A 25,991-nucleotide genomic window follows, 5' to 3' on the forward strand; every position below is an offset into this window, starting at 1 on the left:
AAACACGCACCCGTGATTTGTCTTCTGGCAAAAAATGCAAAATTCCACATTTTTGTAGATAGGAGCTTGAAACTTCTACAGTAGGATTCTCTGATACGCTGAATCTGATGGTGTCATTTTCGTTAAGATCCTACGACTTTTAGGGGGTGTTTCCCCCTATTTTCCTAAATAAGGCAAATTTTCTCAGGCTCGTAACTTTTGATGGCTAAGACTAAACTTGATGAAACTTATATATTTAAAATCAGCATTAAAATGCGATTCTTTTGATGTAGCTATTTATATCAAAATTCAATTTTTTAGAGTTTTGGTTACTATTGAGCCGGATCGCTCCTTACTACAGTTCGTTACCACGAACTGTTTGATAATCTGCCGAGTAGCATCAAGGAGTCTGTCACTTCATACGGGTTTAAAAATAAATCGAAAACATTCTATTTAACTAATAGATTTTGATAGGCGGGAGGTTTTTGATGTTTTTTTTTCGCAGTTTTTTGGGGTGGAGTGGGGCTGAAACCGGTAAATAATATCTAATAGGACTATATTGTTGCATTGTGTTCATGTATATGTGTTTCTGTTTTATATATATATTAGATATGCTTGGTGGATAATCATGAGTTGTTATTTTTAGATAATCATTTATAAGATATAAATCATAACATGAATTTGCAGCACAAGTCCATAGGACTTTCTTTTTGCTGCAATAATTTATTAGTGGTGTGTCATTTTTATTTATGTTTATAATGTGAATAAAGGTAAAACCTACCTACCTACCTACCTTCCAAGCATAAAACTACCACAAATCACCATCAGTAAAAAAATGATACCCAAAACGAACTGAAATTACAATAAATTACCGAATCAAACTCAGAACAAGCAGAAATTAGTATGAATAGGGCGTAAAACCCCCATGCCATCTCGAGGCCTAAACGTAATTTGCACTTTACTGAAACAAAGACATTTAAAATTTTTTCACTTTTTAACTTTAATAATTCAAAAATAATCAAGACTTTAAGGATAAATATCAGCATATGCATTTTAAACTGACAATGCACATTCATTTGTATTTTTTTTTTTCACTAAAGCATAAATTAGATTCTGGCCTTAAGAAGGCATAGGGTTTGTCAGCCTTATTATTAATTTCTGCTTGTTTTGAGTTTGACTCTATTATGTATTGTAATTTCTGTTGGTTTTGGGTTTCATTTCTTCGTTTTAGGCTCACCTTAGTCATGTATTCGAGATATGCAGCAATGATTGGGTCTGAACCTGTTTTATTAATATAGTGATCTCTTGTCGGGAGTGTCAATCCTCCTTGGTCAATCTAAAAAGGATAGAGAGATACTTTATTTCGTGATTAAGCCAAAAACAGGCATTTTACAGAAAAGAAAAACAAAAGATGAAGCAAACACACACTACAAAATAAACAAAAGCTAAAATCATATGTCAGAGGCAACGCTATTAGAGTTGCTTATAGTAAGAGCCATAAGGCCTCAACATTTTATAATTTTTTTTTCCAGAGGAACTTCACATAGAAGAGGTGATCGTATAAACCTCGATGAGGGATCATTCAACTGAAAATTGGAAGTTCTAGTGCCCTTTTTAAGAGTCAAAATTGATTGTAGGGCAATTAGCCTTCTTCCCACACCCTCTTTTTCCCAAATGCATCCAGTCAATATTTTTATATAGTCACTTTGTTGAAAATAGTCCAAAGGTTAAACAGCTATAATTCCAATGTTTACAAAACCCTCCAAAGCCTCCGGGGCAATGGCTGTAAGTTACACAAGTTGCCCATCGTTGATTGAAGAAGTTCTCGTATAAACTTCAGAGGAGGCACATTTGAATCGAAATTGAAAGGTCTAGTTTCCTTTTTTATTGTCAAAAGAGATCAAAGGGCAACCAGCCCACCACGCCCTTTTCCCCAAATATTTCCAATCAAAATTTTAAGACAGCCAAGTTTTTACTTTAGTCTGGAGGTCAAACAGCTATGTTTTCAGGTTTGAGAGCCCTCTCCCCCAGCCCCTGGTGCAAGGGCTGTAAGTTGTGCAAGTTACTCATTGTTAACATACAAGGTTTCTATGGAAAGGGTGGTAGTATAAAATTTGAAAGGGGCTCATTCTATTGGAAGAGGAAAGTCCTAGTGCCCATCATAAGAGTTAAAAGTGATCAGAGGGTAGTCAGGCCCCTACCTTTTTTCCAAATGCATACGATCAAAATTTTGAGACAGCTATTTTGTTCAAAACAGTCCAAAGGGAAAATAACTATACCTTCGGAGTTGAAAAAAAAATTGGGCCACCTATTTATTCAAGTTAAATATTGTTAATATATAAGGTATTTATGGAAGTTACACTCGCATAGCCATTGGAGGAGACTCCTTCAATTGGAAATCAAAAGTTATAGTTCTCTTTTTCAAAGTCCAAAGTGATGAGAAGGCAACTAGCCTCCCTCACGCTCTTTTCCCCCAAATACATCCGATCAAAATTTTGAGATAGCCGTTTTGTTCAAAAAAGTCCAAAATTCAAACAATTATGGTTCTGGCTTTGACACCCCCCCTGAGGGCAGGGGCTGTAAGCTATGCAAGATGTCCATTGTTGGTATATAAGGGTTTTATGGAAGGGGTGGTCGTTCGAATTTTGGAGGAGACTCATTCATCTAGAAATCAAAATTCAAGTTTTTTTGTCACTTGAAAGGGATCGACGAAAAGCCAGCCCCCCCCCTGCGCTATTTTTACCTCAAGTAAGCCTACAACCGATCAAAACCACGAGACAACTATTTTGTTCAAAATCACCACTAGGTCAAATAACTATGCATTCAGGGTCTACGCCCCCTGTATGCATATTACCCTAACTATGCCCCCTCCAGATCCCGCAACAAGGGCCTACGTAAGTTGTTTATTGTTAACATGTAAGGTTTTCATGGAAGGGGTGGTCGTATAATTTTTAGAGGGGGCCCATTGGATTGAAAATTGAAAGCTTTAGTGCTCTTGCTAAGAGTCAAAGTGATCAAAGAGTAATCAGACCCAACCCCCCAGGCCATTTTCCCTCAAAATGCATCTGATCAAAATTTTTAAATAGCCATTTTGTTCAAAATAGTTCTAAGGTAAAACATATATGCCTTCGGAGTTGACAAACCTCCCCCAAACTTCCATTGGGGGAAGTTGAAAAATCAAATATTTCCCTAATTCCTAACGATAAATCCTGCATCTAATCGACGGTCAAATTGCATAATTTTCAATTCTTGTCCCAGGGCTATGGGAGCATAGCATCCCTGGAAGTATAGTTATTGGGACTTCTGACTAGTTTTCATGGTTTTTATGGAAGCGGTGGTCGTGTAAACATTGGAGGGAGCTCATTCGATTGAAAATTAAAAGTTAAGAGTATAGCGCAAACCAAGAGTAATAAGGTGAAGCTTTCAAGGAATAATTAGGCTGATAATTTTGATTTATGATGGGTTGAGCTAAATCAAAACGATCGATGGGTGCATGGTTCAAAAAGGTGACAAAGCAATATCTCAAGAACGGCTTACGTTATTTACGTTTTACATTATTTGCATTAATATGTTACATTATTATTAAGTTGAAACTTTAGAAAACATTTAAAGGAGTTTTAATTAAACGAAAAAACTATACGGAAGCAGGTTTTCAAAAGAGCATATAAATATCATTGGCAGTGCCGCTCTATATTAGTTAGATCATTAAAACTTTTAAAGGATCTAATTTGATTGGATATTAAAAATTCTAGTGCCCTTTTTAAGAGTCGAAATCTATTGGAGGGGAAATAGCCCTCCTCCAAAGCCCATTCGCTTTAATACATCCAGTCAAAATTTGAACAGAGACAACCCCCCCCCAATTATGCAAATTGACTGTTATGCTCCAAAACTAAATGTTACTTTTAAACTAAATCAAAAGGCACTCTGTGCACGGTTGCCAATAAGACACCTCAGCAATATATCAAGGACGACTGGGTGCATTAAGTTGAAACTTTCGGGGCTGCTACTATTACTGCTTCTGCTATTTTTAATTAAATAAACCAAAAGACCGCAAGTGTATCCAGGTCGTCAGAGAGCATAGATGGAATTTCTTAAGAATGATACTAAATTCAATTTTTTAGGTCATCTTGAGGATGTATAAAATTATGTCAAACAATACTATTTGTGCCAAGATTAAAAATTGTTGAAAATATTTCTCCAACATACAAATAGCAAGCCAAGCTACGGAATCTTATAGAAAAAAGTCGAAAAGATATAAAGAGTTGTTTTTCTCAGTGAAAAAAAATTATGTCAATAAAAACAAACTAATTAAAAAGTCTTTTTCGACAAAATAAGTTTTTGAAAAAGAGCTCCATTAAACCAAAAATGAGCAGAAATAAAGTCAAATAATCTTCCAAGCGTAAAACTACCACAAATCACCACCAATAAATAAACGAAATCCAAACCGAACAGAAATTACAATAAATACCCAATTCAAACTCAAAACGAACAGAAATTATAATAAATAGTCAAGTCAAATTCAAAATGAGCAAAGAATAAAGTGAGTAGGACAGACAAACCCCAAAATATATTTTAGATGTTTTCATTTTTTTCTCTAATAAATTAAAAATTACTCAAACTTAAGGTATATATATATATATATATATATATATATATATATATATATATATATATATATATATATATATATATATATATATATATATATATATATATATATATATATATATATATATATATATATATATATATATATATATATATATATATATATATATATATATATATATATATATATATATATATATATATATATATATATATATATATATATATATATAAATATTAAACTGACAATTCACGTTATTTTTTTAAATAAAAGAAACATCAGTATGTTATGAAGTTTCAATGTCAATGATCCCTCTGAAACATACGATTTTCAACAAACTTTCTGCTGTAACTTGTGCCGAACGGACAAGATAATTCTACCATTTGGTTTATTAGTTCCACACATACCCATTCACTGAGAAATAATTATAGTACAACTTAGACTGTATCTCAGAGACGGCCCAAACTTCCTTAAAAAAAGGAAATCTTTCCTTTCTTCAACGGTTTTCAGCTACTTTTAACATATTTAATCTACGTAGAATTCAAAACAAAATTCATAAATATAGTTCGGTAAATCGATAAAGTCGTATCTTAGCTATCCAATGATGGTAAAACATTTTTCTTGTGTTTAAAATTTGAAACCATCAAACAGTAAGAAATAACTTATAAAAAATTTGCACACGGAACATAAGCCTTAAAGTAGAAATTAATGCTAAAGGATGGTGAATTGGCCTTAAGTTAGAATTGAACCGATTTTTTTTCTTGATTTATAGCCTAAATCTCTTGCTACCACTGTGTTATAAACTGTGTTGTTGTAAGAAACACAAAAGTAGTATTTTGAATAGTCAATACTCTTCCAAAAAATCATGGAAATTTACCTGAATAACGTATACTGAAGAATTCCTATCATCTTCAGAGACAGTCCAGGTAAAAAGTCCACCCATACTATATTTGTTATGAAGTTTTTCTAAAACCGGCTGAAGATTCCAGCTGCTTACGGTGAAGTTTCCAGTAATATTCCAGCCTCCAAATTCATTTATTAGGTCTAACAATGGCTTAGCTCCCAGCTTTTCAATTTTCTCATTCAAGTCCAAGCAAGAATGATAGTAGATCTTTGCTTTCTGTTCCGCGTCACCAGTAGATACGTCACTGGCATTATAACTTTCTAAGAATGGGAGAAGTAATGGATTATAACACTTATGCATAGAATCAACAGTCTACAGAATAGATCTACGACTACTCGATAGAATCTACGTTGCAAAAAAGAATAAAAACAATAAAGAATAAAAAAGAAATAAAAACAAAATTATTCTTGCAAAAACGAATAAAAACAATAACAAACGAAGACGCTCTCGTGGAATTCTTTCTCAAGAAAAATAAGAAATCTATTTTTCCTATATTGATGGGTCCATTGTCGGGCTCTTAGACCTGTTATACCTATTGTTGTGGTTCTCACTGAGATCCTATTTCTTTTTTAGTTTTTCCTCCCACTTTTTTAATACTTCTTTTTTCTATAACGTCCAATACGTACCCCCACGCTAAATAAGCTTCACATATTTAGAATAAGAATAACAATTAAATTTTTACTTGTATATTTGTTGCAAAATCTGTTTCTTAAGAATATGGATCGCTAAGAGTATTGACAATGCTAACTCTTTCCTTACCGTCCACTACCATGAACACTTGGATACGGACTTTTATATTTATGTTGAAAACATTGATTGGCTGGCGTGAATGCGTATCTTTGTTCTTTCGCCAAAAATGGTTGTCCGAAACCTATATCCGTCGGAAATAGTAAGCCGATTGTAACATCACAGTATAAAAAGTCATCGCATTAGGCTATTTATTGCCAAATAAGTCCCAAAGGAAACTCAAGCTGAGATTATTCCAACACAAACATTCTGATCAAGACTACTCCTCTGAGAAGTTTTCCGGCAGCTCCTACCATATATTATAAAGTTTATATATATTACTGTAAATAAGTTCGTTGGTGCCACCTCCTGAAAAAACTAGAGAAGAATACCATTGGCACTTCACTGAGAGCAAAATATAGTTGGAACGATTTTAAAAAAATAAAAGAAAAATATAGACAACGATTGACTGATTCAGGTGTTTCTTGCACTTAGGGTCTTTGCGTAATAAATTTTATGTTCATCTTATATTTTTTGTGTTTGAGACGTAAACAGAAATTATTGCACTAATTTATACAATTATTATTTTGAAAACACTAACATACAAAAAACAAAAAGAGTTAAATTTATGAGAAGATACCTCAGAACACATCTTGGTGATTCAAAAATTTAATTGAATGTTGAAACTCAACGTGAGAAGTTCAACTTCAAAAATCAAATCAACACGTCAAATAAAGATTGAAATTTACTTTGCCATAAAATGTACTGCAAGCTATAAATTTAACCATCAAATAGATATTGTAAAGGCCCAAGAGAAACAGAGAGACCAGACCCCGATGATCTGGTCATAGTAGCCAGGCAACAGAGAAGTAGAGAGTTTACTTGCAAAAACAAATGTTGCGCCTCGAAAACTGATCATTCTTTATACTGGCTCAATATTTTTTATACAGAACCAATCGGGTTTTAAAAAGGCAATTCTATTTGTCTCTCCTGAAATTACATTTACTTGTCAGTCAATTGTCAGTTAATGTAAATTATGAATGATCTTTGCTTTAAAAGGAGGGATTAATTTCTTGAGAAACACAGAATAATTTGATCAACTTGCAAAAATATGTCATCAAAATAAATCAAGGGAATTAATTATTTTCTTTTAAGACAGAAATGTAGGAAAGTTATTCCTATTTTTCTCTTTGGCCGCACCTTCAGATAAAGTGTTAAACTAAAAATACTAAGGACAGTGAAGCTTGAATCAGATTATTTGGATTAGTGAAATAGAAATCTGTGCGATCACACATATTCTAAGAAATTAGTAAAATCGGAACGTCGGTTTTAAATAAATTAAATAATTTTTTTTCAACTGAAAATAAGGAGCAATATTATAACTTAAAAAGAACAGAAATTTATATGAAGGGAATTGCCTCCTCCTCAACACCTCGCTCTTTACGCTAAAGTTTTTTTTTTAGTACTTTTGAAAAAAGCTTCTCATTGTTCTAATTAAACGAACATAGTGTTTCAGAAGTTGTTCTTGAAGAATTGGGAGAAAATTTAAACTTTATCGTAAAGAGCGAGGTGTTGAGGAGGAGGCAACCCTATTCATATACGTAATAAGTTCTGTTCGTTATAAGTTATAAGTTTTAGTGTTGCTCCTTGCTTTCATCTGAAGACACTTTTTTTATTTAGTTTCTGACCGTTTTTTAAATAATCTCAGGAAATCTGGCCCCACCTCCACGGAAATACCCTCCCCACAAATATATCATCTAGACAATTCAATCCCGGTGAATGTTTACTTGGGCAATTACCCTTAACAACTCCACGCGTAAAATTGAGACGGAAAAGAGAAAGCAAGAAATATAACAAAGAATTTTGTAGAGGAATTCTGGCAGATTCCCCCATTGTATAATTTCCCTGAGAAATTTTCACCCTGAAAACTTCCCTCCCAATGTAAAATTATCCCCGCGGAAAATCCCACCAGCAGAAAATTGCCCTTCCCACACGTAAATTGTATGCATACTTTTCAATAACAAATATTATACATACACAATGGACAAATTTGGCGCATAAAGACCTTTCCCTAGGGGCTGTGGCGAGCCATGATATCTCCAAAGGGATAGTTATTCGGACTTTCACAGTTATTCAGAATTTCATAGTTATTCGGACTATGCTGAAAAAATGGCAGTATCAAAATTTTTATTGGACTATTTCGAGAAAAAAAGGAGCGTAAGGAGAGCCTAGTTGCCCTCTAACTTTTGATCACTCAAAAATGGCACTACGGCTATTAATTTCTTTTGAACGAGCCATCTCCCGACATTCTAGGACAACTTGGTCGATGCGACCTCCCCTGTGGAAAAAAACAAACAAAAATAATAAACACGCATCCGTGATCTCTCTTCTGGCAAAAATACAAAATTCCATATTTTTACAGATAAGAGCTTGAAAGTTTAAAATTGGGTTCTCTGATACACTGAATCTGATGGTGCCATTTTCATTAAGATTTTATGGCTTTTAGAGGGTCTTTCTTTCTTTTTTTGAAAATAAGGCAATTTTTCTCAGGCTCGTAACTTTTTTGGGTAAAAATAAACTTAAAGAATCTTATATATTTAAAATCAGCATAAAAATTCGATTCTTTTGATGTATTTATTGGTATCAAAATTCCGTTTTTTCGATATTCGGTCACTGTTGAGCCGGGTCGCTCTTTACTTGCAGTTCGTTACCACGAACTGTTTGAAAGGCCCCCATTTGCATTTATGCAGTTTATAGTAGCGGCAGAAGCAAAAAAAATTAAGAAAGAACTAAAAAAAGGAACCTGGATGAAAAATCAGCAGATAACAAACTAGAAACATATTGTCCAAATAGCTTATGAAGGTGTATCTGCCTTTTCGAATAAGTAAATTTTTGAAACTTACGGAAAAAAGCGCTGTCAAACTTAGCTATCTAGTTTTACTTATTCTTTCACGGCTTAGCAGGGTAACGCTGGCAAAATTTGATACTGCCCTAAATACATTAAAAAATAAAAACGATACAAAGGCAAGGCGAATGTTAAAAAGGAGCAGTTGTCAGGTATGAATAGACGCAAAACGGATCAAAGAGACAAAAATGTTTGTATTTTTATGTCCTTGACACCTTATTTTTCATTACCTTCTAAAATAGCTTTCATAACTAGCTGATTGTCTTGCCAGAGCTTATCAAAGGTTCCCCAGGTAGGTTTCCCATCAGGAACCGGGTTATTGTTAAGCCATCCTCCGCATGCATATTGATAGAAGTCATCACAGGGATCAGCGGAGTAATCTATCGACGTCAGAATTGCTGCTGCTGTTGATACACATGTTGGAGTGAGACAAATTTCTTCGTCAAAAATCACTAAAAATAGATTTGGTTTTTTTTAGTGTGAATATCATATGGGAAATCTCAGAAGAAAATGGAAATGCTTAAAACAGTGATAGTTCAAGCATAAGAGCAGACATTTTTGTTAAAGTGTAAAAGTATAACAGCTTTGTAATCAGTGGCTGTTCTTGCCTTCCTTGCGCCCGGGGCAAAATGCTAATTAGCGCTTCTCCCCCTATTCTTCTATGAAATTTTAAGACCGAATTAAAAAAAAACATTTATTTTCCAAATTATTTCAATTTATTAATTAATTAATCGTATTTTTTATTATGTTTAATCTTCTTGTTTAAATTATTTAATTATTCTAATTTAATTATTTTAATGATGATTATTTAAATATTGTTCTTTTTTTATTTGTTTTTATGTTTTGTTTGATTAAAAATCTATTAATTATTCTTATTTCTTAACTGCACCCACCCTCTACTTTATTTTAATATAAAAAAAATTTCAGAAATTACAAAATGGTTATAACCATTATATTATTTATTTGGAATTTTGCAACCCTAAAATTTCTGCGCCCGGGGCAAGTACCCGTTCTATGCCTTCCCTAAAAACACCACTGTTTGGAATACACTGGATCACGTGAAAAAAGTTAAAATGGAGACATTTGTCATAAAAAAGGAAAAACCAATCAAACAGTTCGTGGTAACGAACTGTAGTAAGGAGCGACCCGGCTCAATAGTAACAAAAACTAAAAAAAAAATGGAATTTTCATACCCATAGCTACATCAAAAGAATTACATTTTAATGCTGATTTTAAATATATAAGTTTCATCAAGTTTAGCCTTACCCATCAAAAGTTACGAGCCTGAGAAAATTTGCCTTACTTTAGAAAATAGGGAGAATAACCCCCTAAAAGTCGTAGGATCTTAACGAAAATGACACCATCAGATTCAGCGTATCAGAGAACACAATTGTAAAAGTTTCAAGCTACTATCTACAAAAATGTGAAATTTTGTATTTTTTGTCAGAAGGCAGATCACGGATGCGAATTTATTTGTTTGTTTGTTTGTTGTTTTTTCCCCAGGGGTGATCGTCTCAAGCCATTGGTCCTTGAATCTTGCGAGAGGGTTCATTCTAACGGAAATGAAAAGTTCTAGTGCCCTTTTTAGTGACCGAAAAATTAGAGGACACCTAGGTCGCATCCCACGCTAATTATTTTCCCAAATTCACCGGGCCAAAATTCTGAGATAGCCATCTTATTCAGCGTAGTCGAAAAACCTTGTAACTATGTCTTTGGGGACGACTTACTCCCCTAGAGTCCCCGTGGGATGGGCTACAAGTTACAAACTTTGACCAGTAATTACATATAGTAATGGTTATTTGGAAGTGTACAGACGTTTTCAGGTTTTTTTTAGGCTGGGGGGATTGAGAAGAGGGGGATATGTTAGGGAAACTTTCCTTGGAGGAATTTGTCATGGGGGAAGAAAATTTTCATGAAGGGAGTGCAGGATTTTCTAGCATTATTTAAAAAAAAAACAATGAAAAAATAAATATAAAATTTATTTTTTTCAGCTGAAAGTAAGAAGAAGCATTAAAACTTAAAACGAACAGAAATTATTACGCATATGATGGGCTCACCTCCTCCTAATACCCCGCTCTTAACGCTAAATTATTTTTAGTAATTTCAACTATTTATTCTACGGCTTCTGTGATTCAGGGGACATTCTTAAGAAATTGGGACAAAGTTTAAGCTTTAGTGTAAAGAGTGAGGTACTGACGAGGGGGTGAATCCCCTCAGATACGTAATAAAAATATGAGAATACAGAAGTTTGTTACGTAAGCTCTTGTTTCAGGTGTTACGTCAACAAAAAGTACCTATCTACTTTACTCAGCGATTAGGTATAATTTATTTAAAAAAAATTGTTATCACAAGCCCCGAAGGGGTCGAAGTATGTCTTTTTATGACTGTTTGATTAGTTTATTTTTTATAACTGTTTGATCATTTTTTTTATGCACAAACTCTTAAAAGTTTTGCAAAATAAAGCCAAACTAGTTTTTGTGCAGTTTGACATATAGATATATATATATTTATATATATATATATATATATATATATATATATATATATATATATATATATATATATATATATATATATATATATATATAAGGTTGTCGTATACCCTTGGCTCGGCAGTACATATATCTGATCTTTTATGAACAAAACGGTTTAAAAAACAAAACAAAAAACAACATTATTTCAGAAATATCTGCAATTGTAAAATTCTACTTAGAAAAAATATTGATTAGATGGATTCATTGCCTGAAACAATGTTCTGCCTTTGGGATTGTTTTGGCCTCTACAACTTTCTTGTTATTTGTTCTTGTGTTTTGTTTTGGGAGTAAATAGCCTATTTTCGAAAAAGCCCACTTCCGCACTATTCAGGTAACGGCAGCTAGTGTTCAGCGTTGTCCAGCGAATGGAGTCGAGCCATCTTTCAAAAATTACACTTGAAGGGTTATTCATGCCTTTCGTCCCGAGGCATGCCAGGATATCAATGAACAGAGAACTTTTTATTTCAGTCCCAAGATTTTGTACCATAAATTCAGTCTCAGATTTTGTATACAAGTCCAGTAGATATTGTCGGTCACGCATCAATCCAATATTTTCATCCCTTAGTTTTATGACTATATCTACCTTAGTTCTGCCCTAGGAATGACGTATGGATGGATGACAGATAGACTTATCTATCAACAAATGAACTGACATCACTTTTATACAATCCTAGTAAGGGCTTATGCCAGATTTGCCTATCACTCAATCCGACTATTTGTCTTGGCTTTTTCTACAATTAGCCATGGCTTGATCTTGATGCCCATAACTAATTGATTTTAATTCAACTACTTGATTTTAACTCTAAGGTAGCTCACTTATCCCTCAATGAAAAAGACAGAGGGAAGAGCCGAACCCTTACGTCCCAGCGTCCCACCAAGATGGTCGGGACCTTAATAAGGAAGCATAATTTAGTGTATTCCGAACTGAATTAGCACTATTAGAACCATTAGAACCACAGCTAATATTTCCCTATCTTTTTAAGATTATACAAAACTACCGCTTTACTAAAAATACAAAACCAACGCACGAAAGCTGTTACGTAGCCTACAAAAATAATACACTTAAACTGTTGGGCTTTTTCTAGTATTTTTCTAGCCATCACTTCCATAGCAATTCGTATGTATTTTCAATCTCTCTTAAAAACTCAAATGAAAGAAGAGGTATTATGTTGATAACAGAAAAGCCATTATTAAAAGAACAGACTAATTAATAGGGTAACTATTTGGCCTCGACAGCCTTAATATCAATAGACGGCAATATAAAACGAAAAAAAAATTAGCATCTCAAAATACAGAAACAAAAATCGCATTAGAAATTCCAGAAATATGGCTATTTCTGTCTTTAGTAATGAGAGTTTTAAGCTGTGATGTAAACTCAGAAGTTAGTCTATCAGACCAGCTAAGCAGCGTACTTGTCTAAAAAATCATAAAAAAATAATAAACAAAATAAAAATCATTATTCGTGCCACCTTCATTAAAAATTCAACTCGTATTTAGGCGATAATAAAGAGCCCAAGACTTTAAATGAACCCTGTGATGGACCCTTTTAGCCAATGAACCAGAAACCATCTGTGACCCAGAAGTAATTGTTTTAATTTGTATATATATCGTTTATTTTTTTCTTATTTTAGCATATCTATTAATGATGGTCACTGTATACGTGGTCGAAGTGTCCATAACTTTTGTATCTATTTTTTGCTGTCTGAAAAAGGACTTAACCCCTATTTGAACTTTTATTTGTGAGCCTGAGCAAATCTACTTGATCTTCAAAAAAAAGTCAAAAACACCCCCAAAATGTCAAGTGACCTTAACAAAAAACACAGCATCAGATTCAGCGTATCAGAGATCCCTGCTGTGAAGGCTTGAAGCTCCTATCTACAAAGATCTAGAAGTTTGTGCTTTTGGCATAAGAAAGATCACGGACGTGTATTATTTCTTTTTCCCCGGGGATAATCGTAACAAACAATTAATCCTAAAAAATTAGGAGAGAACGCCATCGAACGGTAATCAAAATTTCCAGTGATCTTTTCAAGTGACCTTCTTCTAGTCTCCCTCCCTCGCCCATTTTTACCCAAGGTCGTCTACCAGCAACCATTTAATTTATCATAGTTGAAAGGTCTAACAACTATGCTTTAGGTGATGACATGACCCTACATAGTACCTCGGGAAAGGGTTGCAACTTGCTCAATTTGTACATATTGTTCACATAAAGACTTTGCTATTGGGAAAAATATGGACATTTTTCAAGGTAATTCTCTGCGGGGAGGGGGGACGATTTCCACGGGGGCAATTTTTCCGAGGGAAGAAAATTTTCCAGGGAATTTCCAGGAGGAATGTTACTGAGGGGGAGGGGATTTTCTAACATGACTTGAAAAACAGTCAGAAATTAAAGGCAACACTGCCTGAGTAAACAGCGCTGCCTAGTTTTAATAACACTGCCTAAGTAAAGAGCGATATGGGCAAAATGTATTGTTGTTTTTTCACCAAGGAACTTCCTGCAGAAGGAGTTGTCGTAAAAACCTCATAAGGAACTCATTCGATTAAAAATTGAAGGTTTTAGTGCTTCTTTTAAGAGTCAAAAGTGATTGAAGGGCAACCATCCCCACCCCTCCGACGCCCATTAATTCCCCACGCACATCCAATTAAAGTTTTGAGATAAAAATATTGTTCAGCATAGTCGAAATGTCCAGTAACTATATTTCTTGGGATGTCAACCCCCCATAGCCCTTGGAGCAAGGGATGTAAGTTATGCAATTTGCCCATGTTTGCATATAGTATTTGCTATTGAGAAAGGTAAGCATGTTTAATCTTTAGTGTCCAAAACGACAAAGGGCATTCAGGTGAGCCTTTCTGAGAATTTTAACGGGAGCGTTGAACTAAATTAAAACGTGTTTTGTGCATACGAGTTACCAAAAGGGCGTAGCTCTGGAATAACTGAGTGAATTAATTTGGAATTTCAAGGAGATGATAAGGGGGATGATTAATTGACAAACAGACAATATTTTCACACTATCACCTCTATAACTACTCTATAATAATATGTTATAAGTGCTACCAAGGCTGAGGGTATTGAAGTGAAAAGTTGAGGCAACATTGAGGAGAAAGTTGAACTAAATCAAAACATACTATGTGGAAACAGATTTTCATAAGGGAATGTCAACAGTATCTTTGATACGGTGTATCGTATCCACCTGAAACGTCCAGGGCATCATGAAGGGATGTTCAACTACCCAAAAAGGCAACATGTGCATACTACTTCTGCTATTAATACTGCTGCTACTGCTGTTATTACTACTATTAATGCAGAACTTCCACCAGTACTGTTGCTTCTTCCACTACCATTATTATACTAGGAATTTTAAGACTAAGGGTATGGAAATGAAAATTTGAGAGAATGTAGAAGGGAAATTTGAACTAAGTCAAAACACATGTTGAAATGTGTATGCGTGTGCAGATATGTGCATACAGATTTCTGTATATTCAAAACCCTACTCTGTAGTTAATAACGTATGGGGATAAAAAATTAGCTTCAATTGAAATAAAGAGCGAGTGGGGTGAATGAAACCCGTGAATTTCTGAACCGGCATATCTTAGAAATGGATTAGGGTACTAAGTTAAAACTTTCAGCGAATGCTTAAAGAGGAAGATCAATTGACCAAAAAACAATATTTGCACGCTATTACAGCTAATACTGTTACTACTACAGCAACCACTACTACCCCTGCTACTACTACTACTACCACCACTGTTACCACTACAACTACTGCTTCTATAGTGAGTAATACCAAACAAAAATTATGCTCTGGTCTTCAAAAGGCATGGGGGGGGGGTGCGTGAGCCTCACTCATCTTAGTTTCTGCTCGTTTTGGGTTTGACTAGCTTGTTTGTTGTAGTTTCTATTCGATCTGGGTTTAATTTATTTACTGATGGTTACTTTCTGGTATTTTTTACACTTAAAAAATGACTTAACTTTATTTCTGTTGATTTCTGCTTTAATTTAGCTCTTTTCTTTTCCTTAAGAATTAACTCCGAAATTTTTTAAAGAAATTAATTAAATAAAAAATGAATTTTTTCAACTGCAGTTAAGGAGCAACATTAGAACTTCAAACAAACAGAAATCATTCTGAATATGGGAGGAAGCCCCTTCCTCAGCTCTTGCTTTTTGCGCTAAATATTGACTTATCGTCCTGATCCATTAGGTAACTCAAACGCGACGGCCGTTGATTTTGAATGAGAGGTTTTTTAAAAGAGCCTTTAAGCTTTAGCGTTAAGAGCGAGGATTGAGGGAGGGCAGCCCCCCTCTCATACACAGAATGTTTTTTGTTCGTTTTAGGTTCTAATTGTGTTGTGAGAGCAACATTTTGGTTTTGTCGTGTTTTTTTTTTTCTAGCACCCCGATTTCAGCTTATTCCTAGAAAGTGGTAAGGGTCTAATCTCTGCAGTTTTTACGGAGAGTGTGGACCTTAGGCTGGATTGATGAATATGACTCTGCATTTTGGGAAGCTTCGTTGAACTGTTGCCTGAGGCCAAAAATCTGTTGTTACTACCCATTTCTGTTCGTGATTTCAGCTGAGTTTATCATTCGGTTTTTTGCACTTGGGATTACGGTAGAGAAATGGTATCAGATGTGCCTCTTAAACTTTAAAAGTTCTCTCATTGCTAAAGAAATTAGAGTTTATCCTTTGCTCCTTTCCAAGTGATGAAGTTAGAAACTTAGCCTACGGCATAAAAGTCAACTTTTGAACTAAGATAGATAGATTTTTTTTCAACGGCAGTCGAAAGCTCTTGATGAGCTGATCAAAATATACATTATCCATTTTTTGGTAGAAAAATTCCTTCATGAGATATATCAGTTTGAAAGTTTAAAGGGGTTGACAACTTCAGTAGTAAGATACAAACTGAAACCAAAAATAGGCCGATACAGAAATGGTATCAGATGTGCCTCTTAAGCTTTAAAAGTTCTCTCATTACTAAGGAAATTAGAGTTTATTCTTTGCTCCTTTCTAAGTGATGACGTTAGAAACTTGGCCTATGGCAAAAAAAAGTCAACTTTTGAACTAAGACAGATAGATTTTTCGACTTCTTATAGAATTAAGGCAAAAAAGTCAAATTTATCTACAAAATAATCGCAAAAAATGTTCTTTAAAACAGAAAAAAGAGTCATTCATTGGACTGGGATTAAATTACAGAAGTCGTAACAAATTTAATGAATTCAAACCATGTTTTTCGTGTTGTTGTAAAGTGATAGTTTTGCATAATCCTACATTTATAGAAAAATGCAAGCAGTAAGTTTATGTACAATAATTCCATAGATACAATTTGTACAGGCTCAGGAATGATGCACTCTTTTTCTTTAGGTTCTTTCTTTGCTCTTTACTTGCAGTATATTTTTTTCAGAGAATTAACAAGACAACCATGCTTAATTACACATAAAAGCTAAGTCGTGCAACTTATTACAATGAATTTCTTTGATATAAGCGTAATTCTAAACAGTCTTCGTGTAATAATTTATTTTAACTTTTTTGTTATCACGATGTTTGCGATGTAAAATTTCAAAATAATTAATATATTTAATTTTTTCCAGTGGATCGCCTGAATTCAAATGTTTAGTCAAATCAAACAGTTGGGCGTTTTGGGTCCTTTTTTTGACATTGGAGGGGGGTAGGCAGGCTCCTTGAAGAGTGTAATTTAACTTACAAATATCCTAACTCTCAGTAAGCCTTTTTGTAAACATAGGATGAGTTTTGGGGAAGGGGTGGGGGTAGAAATTGATACCTAATCTCTCTTTACTTCCGAGATTATTTTGCTCTCAACCTTTATTATTGGTGCTAGGGGGATGGGGTAGTAGTTCCCATCCAATTGCGACATTCTTTTCTATATGGTAAAAAATATTAAATTTGCCTGTCTACCGGCACAGAGGTGGAAAAAGCAAGGCAGGGCAATATGAACCCTGCCAGAAAATTTCTTAGGGGAGAGGTAGAAAATGCTACCAGAAATTTTGTTTTCAGCTATTTTAAATTGTAATATTTATCTTCTCCTATTTATATACAATACTTCAGTATATTTAAACATATGTATAGAGTGTATTTAAGCATCAGAGAACCCTATTGTAGAAGTCGTAATTGCTTTAGCCGTGTAGAATATCAAAAGTGGTGCAGAATTTCCATTCATGTGAACAATAAGACGCCTCCCCGTCCTGTCGTAACTATTTAGTGAAAATAATAAAAGTCCTTATTCAGCAAAATTAATGTTCATCGAAAATTTTGACTGAATCTTCAAATAAGGTTAGTAATTTTAATTCCAATCCAGCAATATAGTTCCTAAGCAGAAAAACTAAAAAGCCGGACACCGCCAACCGATTTACAATTATCAATGTATCAGCTCAAAATACAATTTATCAGCAAGAAATCTGAAGTTTTCTGGGCCGGTACTTTACATCGTATCTTGTTTAGGCGTGGGCACGATTTGAAAAACAATCAGAATTTCAATATAAAAAAAAAACTTCAACTGAAAGGAAGGAGTATCGTTAAAACTTATATTGAACATAAATTTGTCCATACATGAGTGGGTCACCCCCTCCTCAGTCCCTCCCTCTGCATGCTATTTTTTAGATTTTTGTCCCAACTGTTTAAGAACGACTACTGAAACACTAGGGTCGTTGAATTGGCGTATGAAGGTTTTCAAAAGACCAAAAACAAAAAGAAACTTCAAAGCAATTCTCGAAAACAGTAAGCAAAGTGCAAAGAACTTGTTTGACCCTTTTCTACACGATGTTTAGTTTCGATGCCTGACTCAGACAGGGGGTACTTATGTACCTGTTTGTTGAAACTTGTTAAAGGAACGCACCCACGAATAAAAATTAGATAGGGCTTTAACTGGGATTTATTTCGGAATGAGTACAGATAAAGTCTCAAGGACAAGGCTTTGGTGAAAGGAACTTCAGACAGCTATCATACGTATTAATTTGTACTTTTCTTTACCATCATTATTCTATGAAGTTAAGTTCTGTATACAGACACTTCCCTTGGTTTAATCCTCCCCCATGAAAAGGGATTAGATTTAACTCACAAACTGAATCACTGGTACCCTTCCCGCACTCATAAGTGTCACAAAATATCTCATAAGTGTAGAACCTGGTATACAGACCGCCCTTAAATCTACTCGCCGCTAATCATAAAGCCAAAAATAGATAGTGCGAAATTCAGCAAGATGTGGGGGAAAAGCCAGAGAGGAGCGGTAGTGAGAAATTGCTAATGGACAAAAGTGTCAGGATAATTTTTTCCAAAAGGATCAGTCTGGAATAATTTACCAGAAGAGCTGACCTTGAACAAATTTGCTTTTTACTGGTTTTAATTTTTTTAAGTCACTTTTGAAACATAGCTTTTAAAGTTAAGATAGTATGTATCATGATTCAACCCTCAATAAGCCACAGTTATGTGCTTCAACCGTGATAGGAGACAAAAAACCTCCGGTTAAGGGCTTTAAACAATAGATAAATCAGTTGTGTGCTTTTTACATTTCTCAGCCTTCTCCGTTTAAGAATTTCCACTCAAAATCCAATATGGAAGTTCAGTTTGATACTATTGAAACACCTTTAAAACAAAAACATGTAGATTTTTTACAAAGCACATTAGCTTTGTAACTATTCCTGACGTTACCTGATTTTGATGGCCAAAAAGGATTGGGAAAAACGCATCAGTGATACCCAGGCAAAAACTTTGGATCTCAGAAAGACATATGGATTAAAAATTAATTAGGGTTTCAGCCCATATACAATTATACAGGAATTCAGACTATCAGTAAAAATGACTAGTAAACAGGAATGTATGCAATGGAAGCATAAATTATTTTAAAAAATATTTTTTTGCGTTCCACCCTGGCTCTCATTTTCATTGCCTTTTTCAGCTGCAAAATGATATACTTACATGGTTTGTTATCAAATATGTTAATTAAAGCCGCAATGATTATAACCAAGCTGGTGCAACAGATCCAAGATAACAAAACAGCTATTAATCGTCGTTCTAAGGAGCTTCGGGCTCTCCACCATTCCTTCCAATGTCGCTCAGAGCCTTCCTCCTCTAGCCGTAGAAAACGATGACTAAAGTTACTTTGAACTTTAAACTGAAATTTAAGAAACACAACTTAAAAATTAAATAATTTTTATCCCATAATCAACACAATTAGATTCTACTGAAAAGAGAACATTTTAAAAAAGACAATATCATAGAATTTTTTTCCGTGAAAAAGACTATGTCAATAAAAAAACGAATGGGAATAAATATAAAAAACTTTTTTCACAAAAATGAGCAGAAGTAAATTTAAATAATTTTCCAAGTAGTAAAGCTAGTACAAATCACCCTAAATAGATGTCTTAAACCCAAAACGAGCAAGAATTAAAATATAACCTTTTCGGTTATTTATTTATAAATAACCTTTTAGAGTGGGGCTGACAAATTAGTTTCTGTTTATTTTTTATTGACATAGTCTTTTCCATGGAAAAAAAATACTTGATATCTTTTTGTTTTGTTTTTCTATTAGACTCCATAGGTTTTACTTTGAAGATTATTTGACTTTATTTCTGCTCATTTTTGGTTTACTGATGCTCTTTATTTTTCTTTAAAAAACTTGTTCCGTATGTTTTCCATTAACAAACACTATCTGTAAGTAATTAAATAAAAAGAACTTATGAAAAAAGACACCTCTTTTTGAGATTAAATTAAAAAATAAGTTTTCTCAGCTGAAAGTAAATAGCAACCTCAAACCTTAAAACGAACAGAAATTATTATGTATATGAAAGGAGATTTCTCCTCCTCAAGACCTTGCTCTTTACGCTAACGTTTTTTGTATAGAATTTTAGAACAAAGCTTTTCGTTCTAATTAAACGGTAATTGTGTTTTAGGAATTGTTCTTAAAGAATTAGGACAAAAAGTCAAAACTTTAGCGTAAAGAGCACTCCTTTCCTGTGGAGACTTATTTTCCTATACGTGATAATTTCTGTTCGTTTTATGTTTTGATGCTGCTTCTTACTTTCAATTAAAAAACTTGTTTTTTTTAATTTAATTTCGGATTGTTTTTAGATAATACCGGGAAATCCGGCTCTCTCTCTCTGCAAAATACCGGTGCTTGTTTATTATACGCCACTCAAGTTTACAATGTGTAAAACTAGAGAACAAACCGGTTTCTTAGTTAGTTTCTTCATTGCTTTAGAATTTCCCGGGGGAAGGGGGTAAATGTTTGGAAGGGATAAACGCCAAAAGCCGTCTAAAATATTGAATTTCAAGGCTATTTTCGGTGAGTGGCGTCAATTAACGAAAATATAGATTGAGGAGGCGAAATGTATTTTCCAGAATCTAAGGGTGGTGTTTTTTTTTCAGTGAAAATAGACAAAAAATCCTTTTTCAGCGGCGATAGCAAAAACAGATATTTTCCAAAAACTCCCTAATTTCCAAATTATATTTGCGGCTCCGAGGAAAATCAATAAAGTAGTATAATTAGCATGATATTACCAGTAAATACTACATGAGGGATAATTGTTTGCCAATTTTGGTGCTCAGGAAAGCCATAAAGTAATATACACTAGTACCTCCATGTTTTTATGTTCCATCGATATTGCTGCTCCCTGAATTCATTATGCTAATTAAGCAAAAGTTAGCAATATAAATGGAAGAAAACAGGAGACTGATGAACTACAAGACCCTCTACCCTCCCTGAAAGAGTAAAATGTGCTAAGTCATGAGGACTAAACACTTTATTTTGCTTAAAATGCAAATTTTCTCTACTTTGCACACAAAGAGATGCTTACTACTACTACTACTACTAATTACTCACCGCAGCACCAAGCCACCTGAGGCCAACACAGCTACGCACGCTCCTCCTCCAACCTAATCTATTCAAGGTCTTCCTCTTTACAACCTCCCAGGAAGTTCCCATTTCCTTTAGATCTTTATTTATGAAATCTTCCCAACCCAGACGAGAACGACCTGCTTTCTGTGTAGCCCCAGAAGGTTGGCTAAAAAGGACAATCTTCGGCAATCTTTCATCCTTCATCCGCAGAACGTGGCCTAGCCAACTCAACCTTTCTTTCATTATAGCCCTAGAAAGCGGGATTGAACCACATTTTTCGTACAACCTACTGTTTGAAATACGGTCAGTCAGCCGGGTACCCGGAACAATCCGTAGGCAATTTCTCTGGAAAACATCTAGTAAATTTTCGTCTGCGTCGTAGCGCCCATGCTTCAGAGCCATATTTGACCACTGTCATCACTGTAGCCTCCAATAGTCTGATCTTGGTTTGCAGACTTATCTTCCTATTCTTCTAAACTTTTTTTTTTTAACAGTGAAAAAACACCCTGAGCCTTAGCTATTCTACTTTTAACATCTTCACTGCTCCCACCGTCTTTACTAATAATACTACCAAGGTAAGTGACGCTGGCCATCTGATCAATCAGTCTTTTTGTTACCCAACGTCACCTTTTCATCTTCACTTATTCCTAGCCTTAGTGACTTAGTCTTCTTCACATTAGTTTTCAAGCCTATTCTAGCACCCTGAACTCGCAAAACCTCTAAAAATTCATTCATTTTGCTCGCACTTTCATCTAATATGCTTAAATCATCAGCATAATCTAAGTCCAGGAGCGTTCTTCCTCCCCATCCATGGTCTCCAATTGCCTTTCCTGTGCTCCTTAAAACGAAGTCCATCAAAATGATCCTTATAAAGGGGGATCGAGTACAACCCTGCTTAACTCCTGATTTAATACAGAACCAGTTGCCAACCTCATTTCCTACCTTAACCGCAGCAGTGTTATTCTTGTAAATAGCACAAATCACTTTAATGTATTTTTCTGGTATACCATATAACGATAAGACCTTTGCTAACGTTCTTCTATCAACAGAATCGAAAGCTCGCTCATAATCGATAAAACTGAGGACCAAAGGTGTTTGACAACGAAGGGACTTCTCAATTATTAACCTAAGAGTGAAAACTTGGTCGACACATCCTCTATTTTTCTAAAGCCGCACTGTTCTTCCCTTAAAACTTTGTCTACAGCATCTCTCAGTCTAAAACTTATCACATTACTAAGTAATTTGCTATCTACAGAGACCAGACTAATGCCTCGATAATTACGACACTCACTCTTGTCACCTTTCTTGTACAGTGGTTTAATTAAGGTTTTCCTAAAATCATTAGGTACTTCCTCTTTTTCAAAAATCATATTCATAATCTTCAGTAGCTTATTCCTAACCTCAGAGCCACCATATTTAAGAAATTCATTTATCACACTATCAGCACCTGGAGCCTTATTATTTTTTAATTCTTTTAGCACTGTCGCTGATTCAAGGAGATGCTTAGACACTATATTTTTTATTTATTTATTTTTCTAAGGTACCACAATTTGCAAGCTGCTATCCTGACATTGGATTTCAAGGAACTCAGACAGGATTAGTTTTAGTCGTAACAAAAACATTCATAGAATTTCACATGATAAATTGTTTCAGGTTCACCAATATTTTATTGAAAACTTAATAAGCAAACTTAAGTTACTATTTTGAGCTCTTAATGCATTTGCTCTCCAATAATTCAAGTGGATTTAAACACATACAGACAAGTGATTATTCCGCATAATCTGTTCTTCCTAACTTTATCAACTGCGAAGAAACATCCTCCGTCATGGGCATTCTACTTTTTATATCTATACTACATTGACATCTACATTAATAATTACTCTTGAAGGACTATGAGGGGCAGCGGTTCCAGGCCTGGGTAGAGGGGCAGCACCCCACTTTTTTCGACATTAATTCCATGTATTTTATATTTTTACACTCCTATTAAGGTGCCTTGCCCCTAATCCAGATTATGAGGTCTAAACCACTATTTGGGTATACTTCGGTACTCTAATCATACAGGTTAGAAGTCTTTATTATTCCATTCTGAACAAGATACAACATGCCTTCTTCTCTGTTGAAAGGCTGATGGGGCATAAGGAGGAGGGGCAGATGGAGGGATTGTGGGATTGATTCAAACCTTGAATTTTGCTGATTGATATGACGTGCCAGTAAAAAACAAAGTTGCCATTTGGAGAACAGTTGGTGCCGGCTCCGATATTTTTCAATTCCACACCAAGTCAGGTCCTGGCTCATCTTTGCGTCATTTCAGGCCTTAGCTGGACTCATTGCGTAGAGAGTTAGTCCAAGGCTTGGACTTACCTCGCCATCCCACTGACGTGAAAACTTAATTTGTTTTTTCACCATATCACCAAAAATCTATAGTTTTGAATTAAATCACTTTAGACCACAGGGACTTAGCCGATCAGCCGATTAGCCGATTTTGCACTAACTTTGAGCATTGCTCATTTTCACACACACACACAAAAAATCATCTTTTGGTTATTATTCTTTTTTGTATATATATATATATATATATATATATATATATATATATATATATATATATATATATATATATATATATATATATATAATTGGGAATTTAGAGTGGCGAAACCCTATATAGGCCAGTGTATTCTCCTGATGAGCCCTTATGTTGGGTGTTGCCTCTGAATTATTTGTCTATATTATTTTTTCTATTGTTTGGTAAATGACGACTTATACTTATTGACGACATGACTGCCTGTCCATGGATTATTCTTTATGGTTGATTGTGTGTGGCTATGCTGTTTGACCTATGTGATTGTATGGATGAGTAGGGTTAAGGCCTCATTCAAGTGCTGGTCTATATTAATCACTAATTTAGGAAAACAGTCTTCCTTTTCTCCTTCTGTCTCTTTTTTTTTTTTTTTTTTTTTTTTTTTTTTTTTTTTTTTTTTTTTGTGTTTGTGCTGTAGCATTGGTGATTTCTCTTTTCATGATATATATATATATATATATATATATATATATATATATATATATATATATATATATATATATATATATATGTATATATATATATATATATATATACATATATATATATATATATATATATATATATATATATATATATATATATATATATATATATTTAAGGATGCTGAATGTAGAACAGTTAATAAAATAATCTGTCACACATGATTTTCTAATAAAAGTTTTGAAGTTTGCTTAAATATTAACTAAACTGATCATTTTCAGTGATGTCAATCGAGGGATTGAGAAGGGGAATCTTGTGTCCCCTAGATTTGTGATTCCCCTTACATTCTGACAAATACCTTTCTTGGAGTATTTTCATTAAAAAATGTCTTTTTGTTATTTTTCTAAAATATTAAAAGGAGAACGACAAATTTATCCCCCTTAGATATGGAAGAATAAATTCCCCTCCACAAACTTTCATAAATTGACGCCACTGCTAAATTTAAGAATATTGACCAATGAACTATTGACAATACCCAGATTAACTGCCTCCCCCATAGCTCATGCGATTCCAGTAAGGAGGACCACAGGTGCTATTTATCAAGGATGGGTGTAAAAAAAGCAAAGTCATGTAAACTAAATGAGAATTATTGAAGAATAAGAGAAAAACAGCAAGATTCGTCTCTTTTAACTGAAAACATTGCGGAATAAGAATTAATAGAAATGATCCGTAAAGAAGATTACCGCTGAAGGAAGAAAATGAACTGTGGGGCTGGTTGACGCTTCTTGATCGTTCCGCGTTTCGTTCGTACCTAAACTTTCTTCTTCAAGACTGTTTTGGTTATCGGCGGAATAATTCTCAGTCTGAAAGAACAAATGATTAACAATGTATTTGATGTTTTTCAGCGATTTCCAGTGTGTGTTGAGAAAAAATTGCTGATTGCTAAAGAAACAAATAAATTTACTAATTTTGGTAACCTTCAATCCCAATGCTACTCCGGAGAAAAAAAAGAAAATGGGAAGAAATTACTCGCAGCAAGGTTTGACTTAGACTACCAGGCACAGTGAAAACAAATGGATAAATTTCGTTCGAAGTCGGAGAAATAGGAAAATTTGTGAGTTTAGAGACCGCTCGTCAATCCTTAAGTCCCAATATTGCACTGGAGAAAACATGTCAAATTTAGAAGGAATAGTTTGCAACACGCTTTGTCTTTTAGTACCAAAAACATAGAAAGGGAAATAGATGGGTTTCATTCAAGAATATAGAAATAGATAAATTTATTTATTTGGAAATTTTATTTGGAGGTCACAAAGTCGTAATGTTCTTCAAGCAAAAAAATTATTATAACTAGCAGGAATTATTTGCTCCCAAGCTGTCTTTGCTACCAAGGACAGTTAAAATGGAATCTGGCTGTTTGAATTGGGCAACTGTTACGCAACTAAATGTACCCTAAAGTTGGGAAAATTTGCGAATTCCATTCTTGATGG

At 34.3% G+C, this 25,991-nt stretch overlaps 1 protein-coding gene across 3 annotated transcripts in view; it reads right to left on the minus strand.

The window, feature by feature from the left end:
- Window positions 1-25,991, minus strand: part of LOC136041466 (endothelin-converting enzyme homolog) — a 154,181-nt gene that overhangs the window by 115,785 nt on the left and 12,405 nt on the right. For 2 of the 3 annotated variants that reach the window (XM_065726154.1, XM_065726152.1), the window contains exons 2-6: window positions 25,248-25,367; window positions 19,583-19,778; window positions 9,354-9,575; window positions 5,466-5,752; window positions 1,217-1,315 (exon numbers count right to left, since the gene is read on the minus strand). In XM_065726154.1, coding sequence (XP_065582226.1) covers window positions 1,217-1,315; window positions 5,466-5,752; window positions 9,354-9,575; window positions 19,583-19,778; window positions 25,248-25,367 — 924 coding nt within the window. The remainder of the gene's footprint in view (window positions 1-1,216; window positions 1,316-5,465; window positions 5,753-9,353; window positions 9,576-19,582; window positions 19,779-25,247; window positions 25,368-25,991) is intronic. The other variant, XM_065726153.1, reaches the window with a different exon arrangement.

The sequence above is a fragment of the Artemia franciscana genome, unplaced genomic scaffold (genome assembly GCF_032884065.1).
Source record: "Artemia franciscana unplaced genomic scaffold, ASM3288406v1 PGA_scaffold_23, whole genome shotgun sequence".
Lineage (NCBI taxonomy): Eukaryota > Metazoa > Arthropoda > Branchiopoda > Anostraca > Artemiidae > Artemia > Artemia franciscana.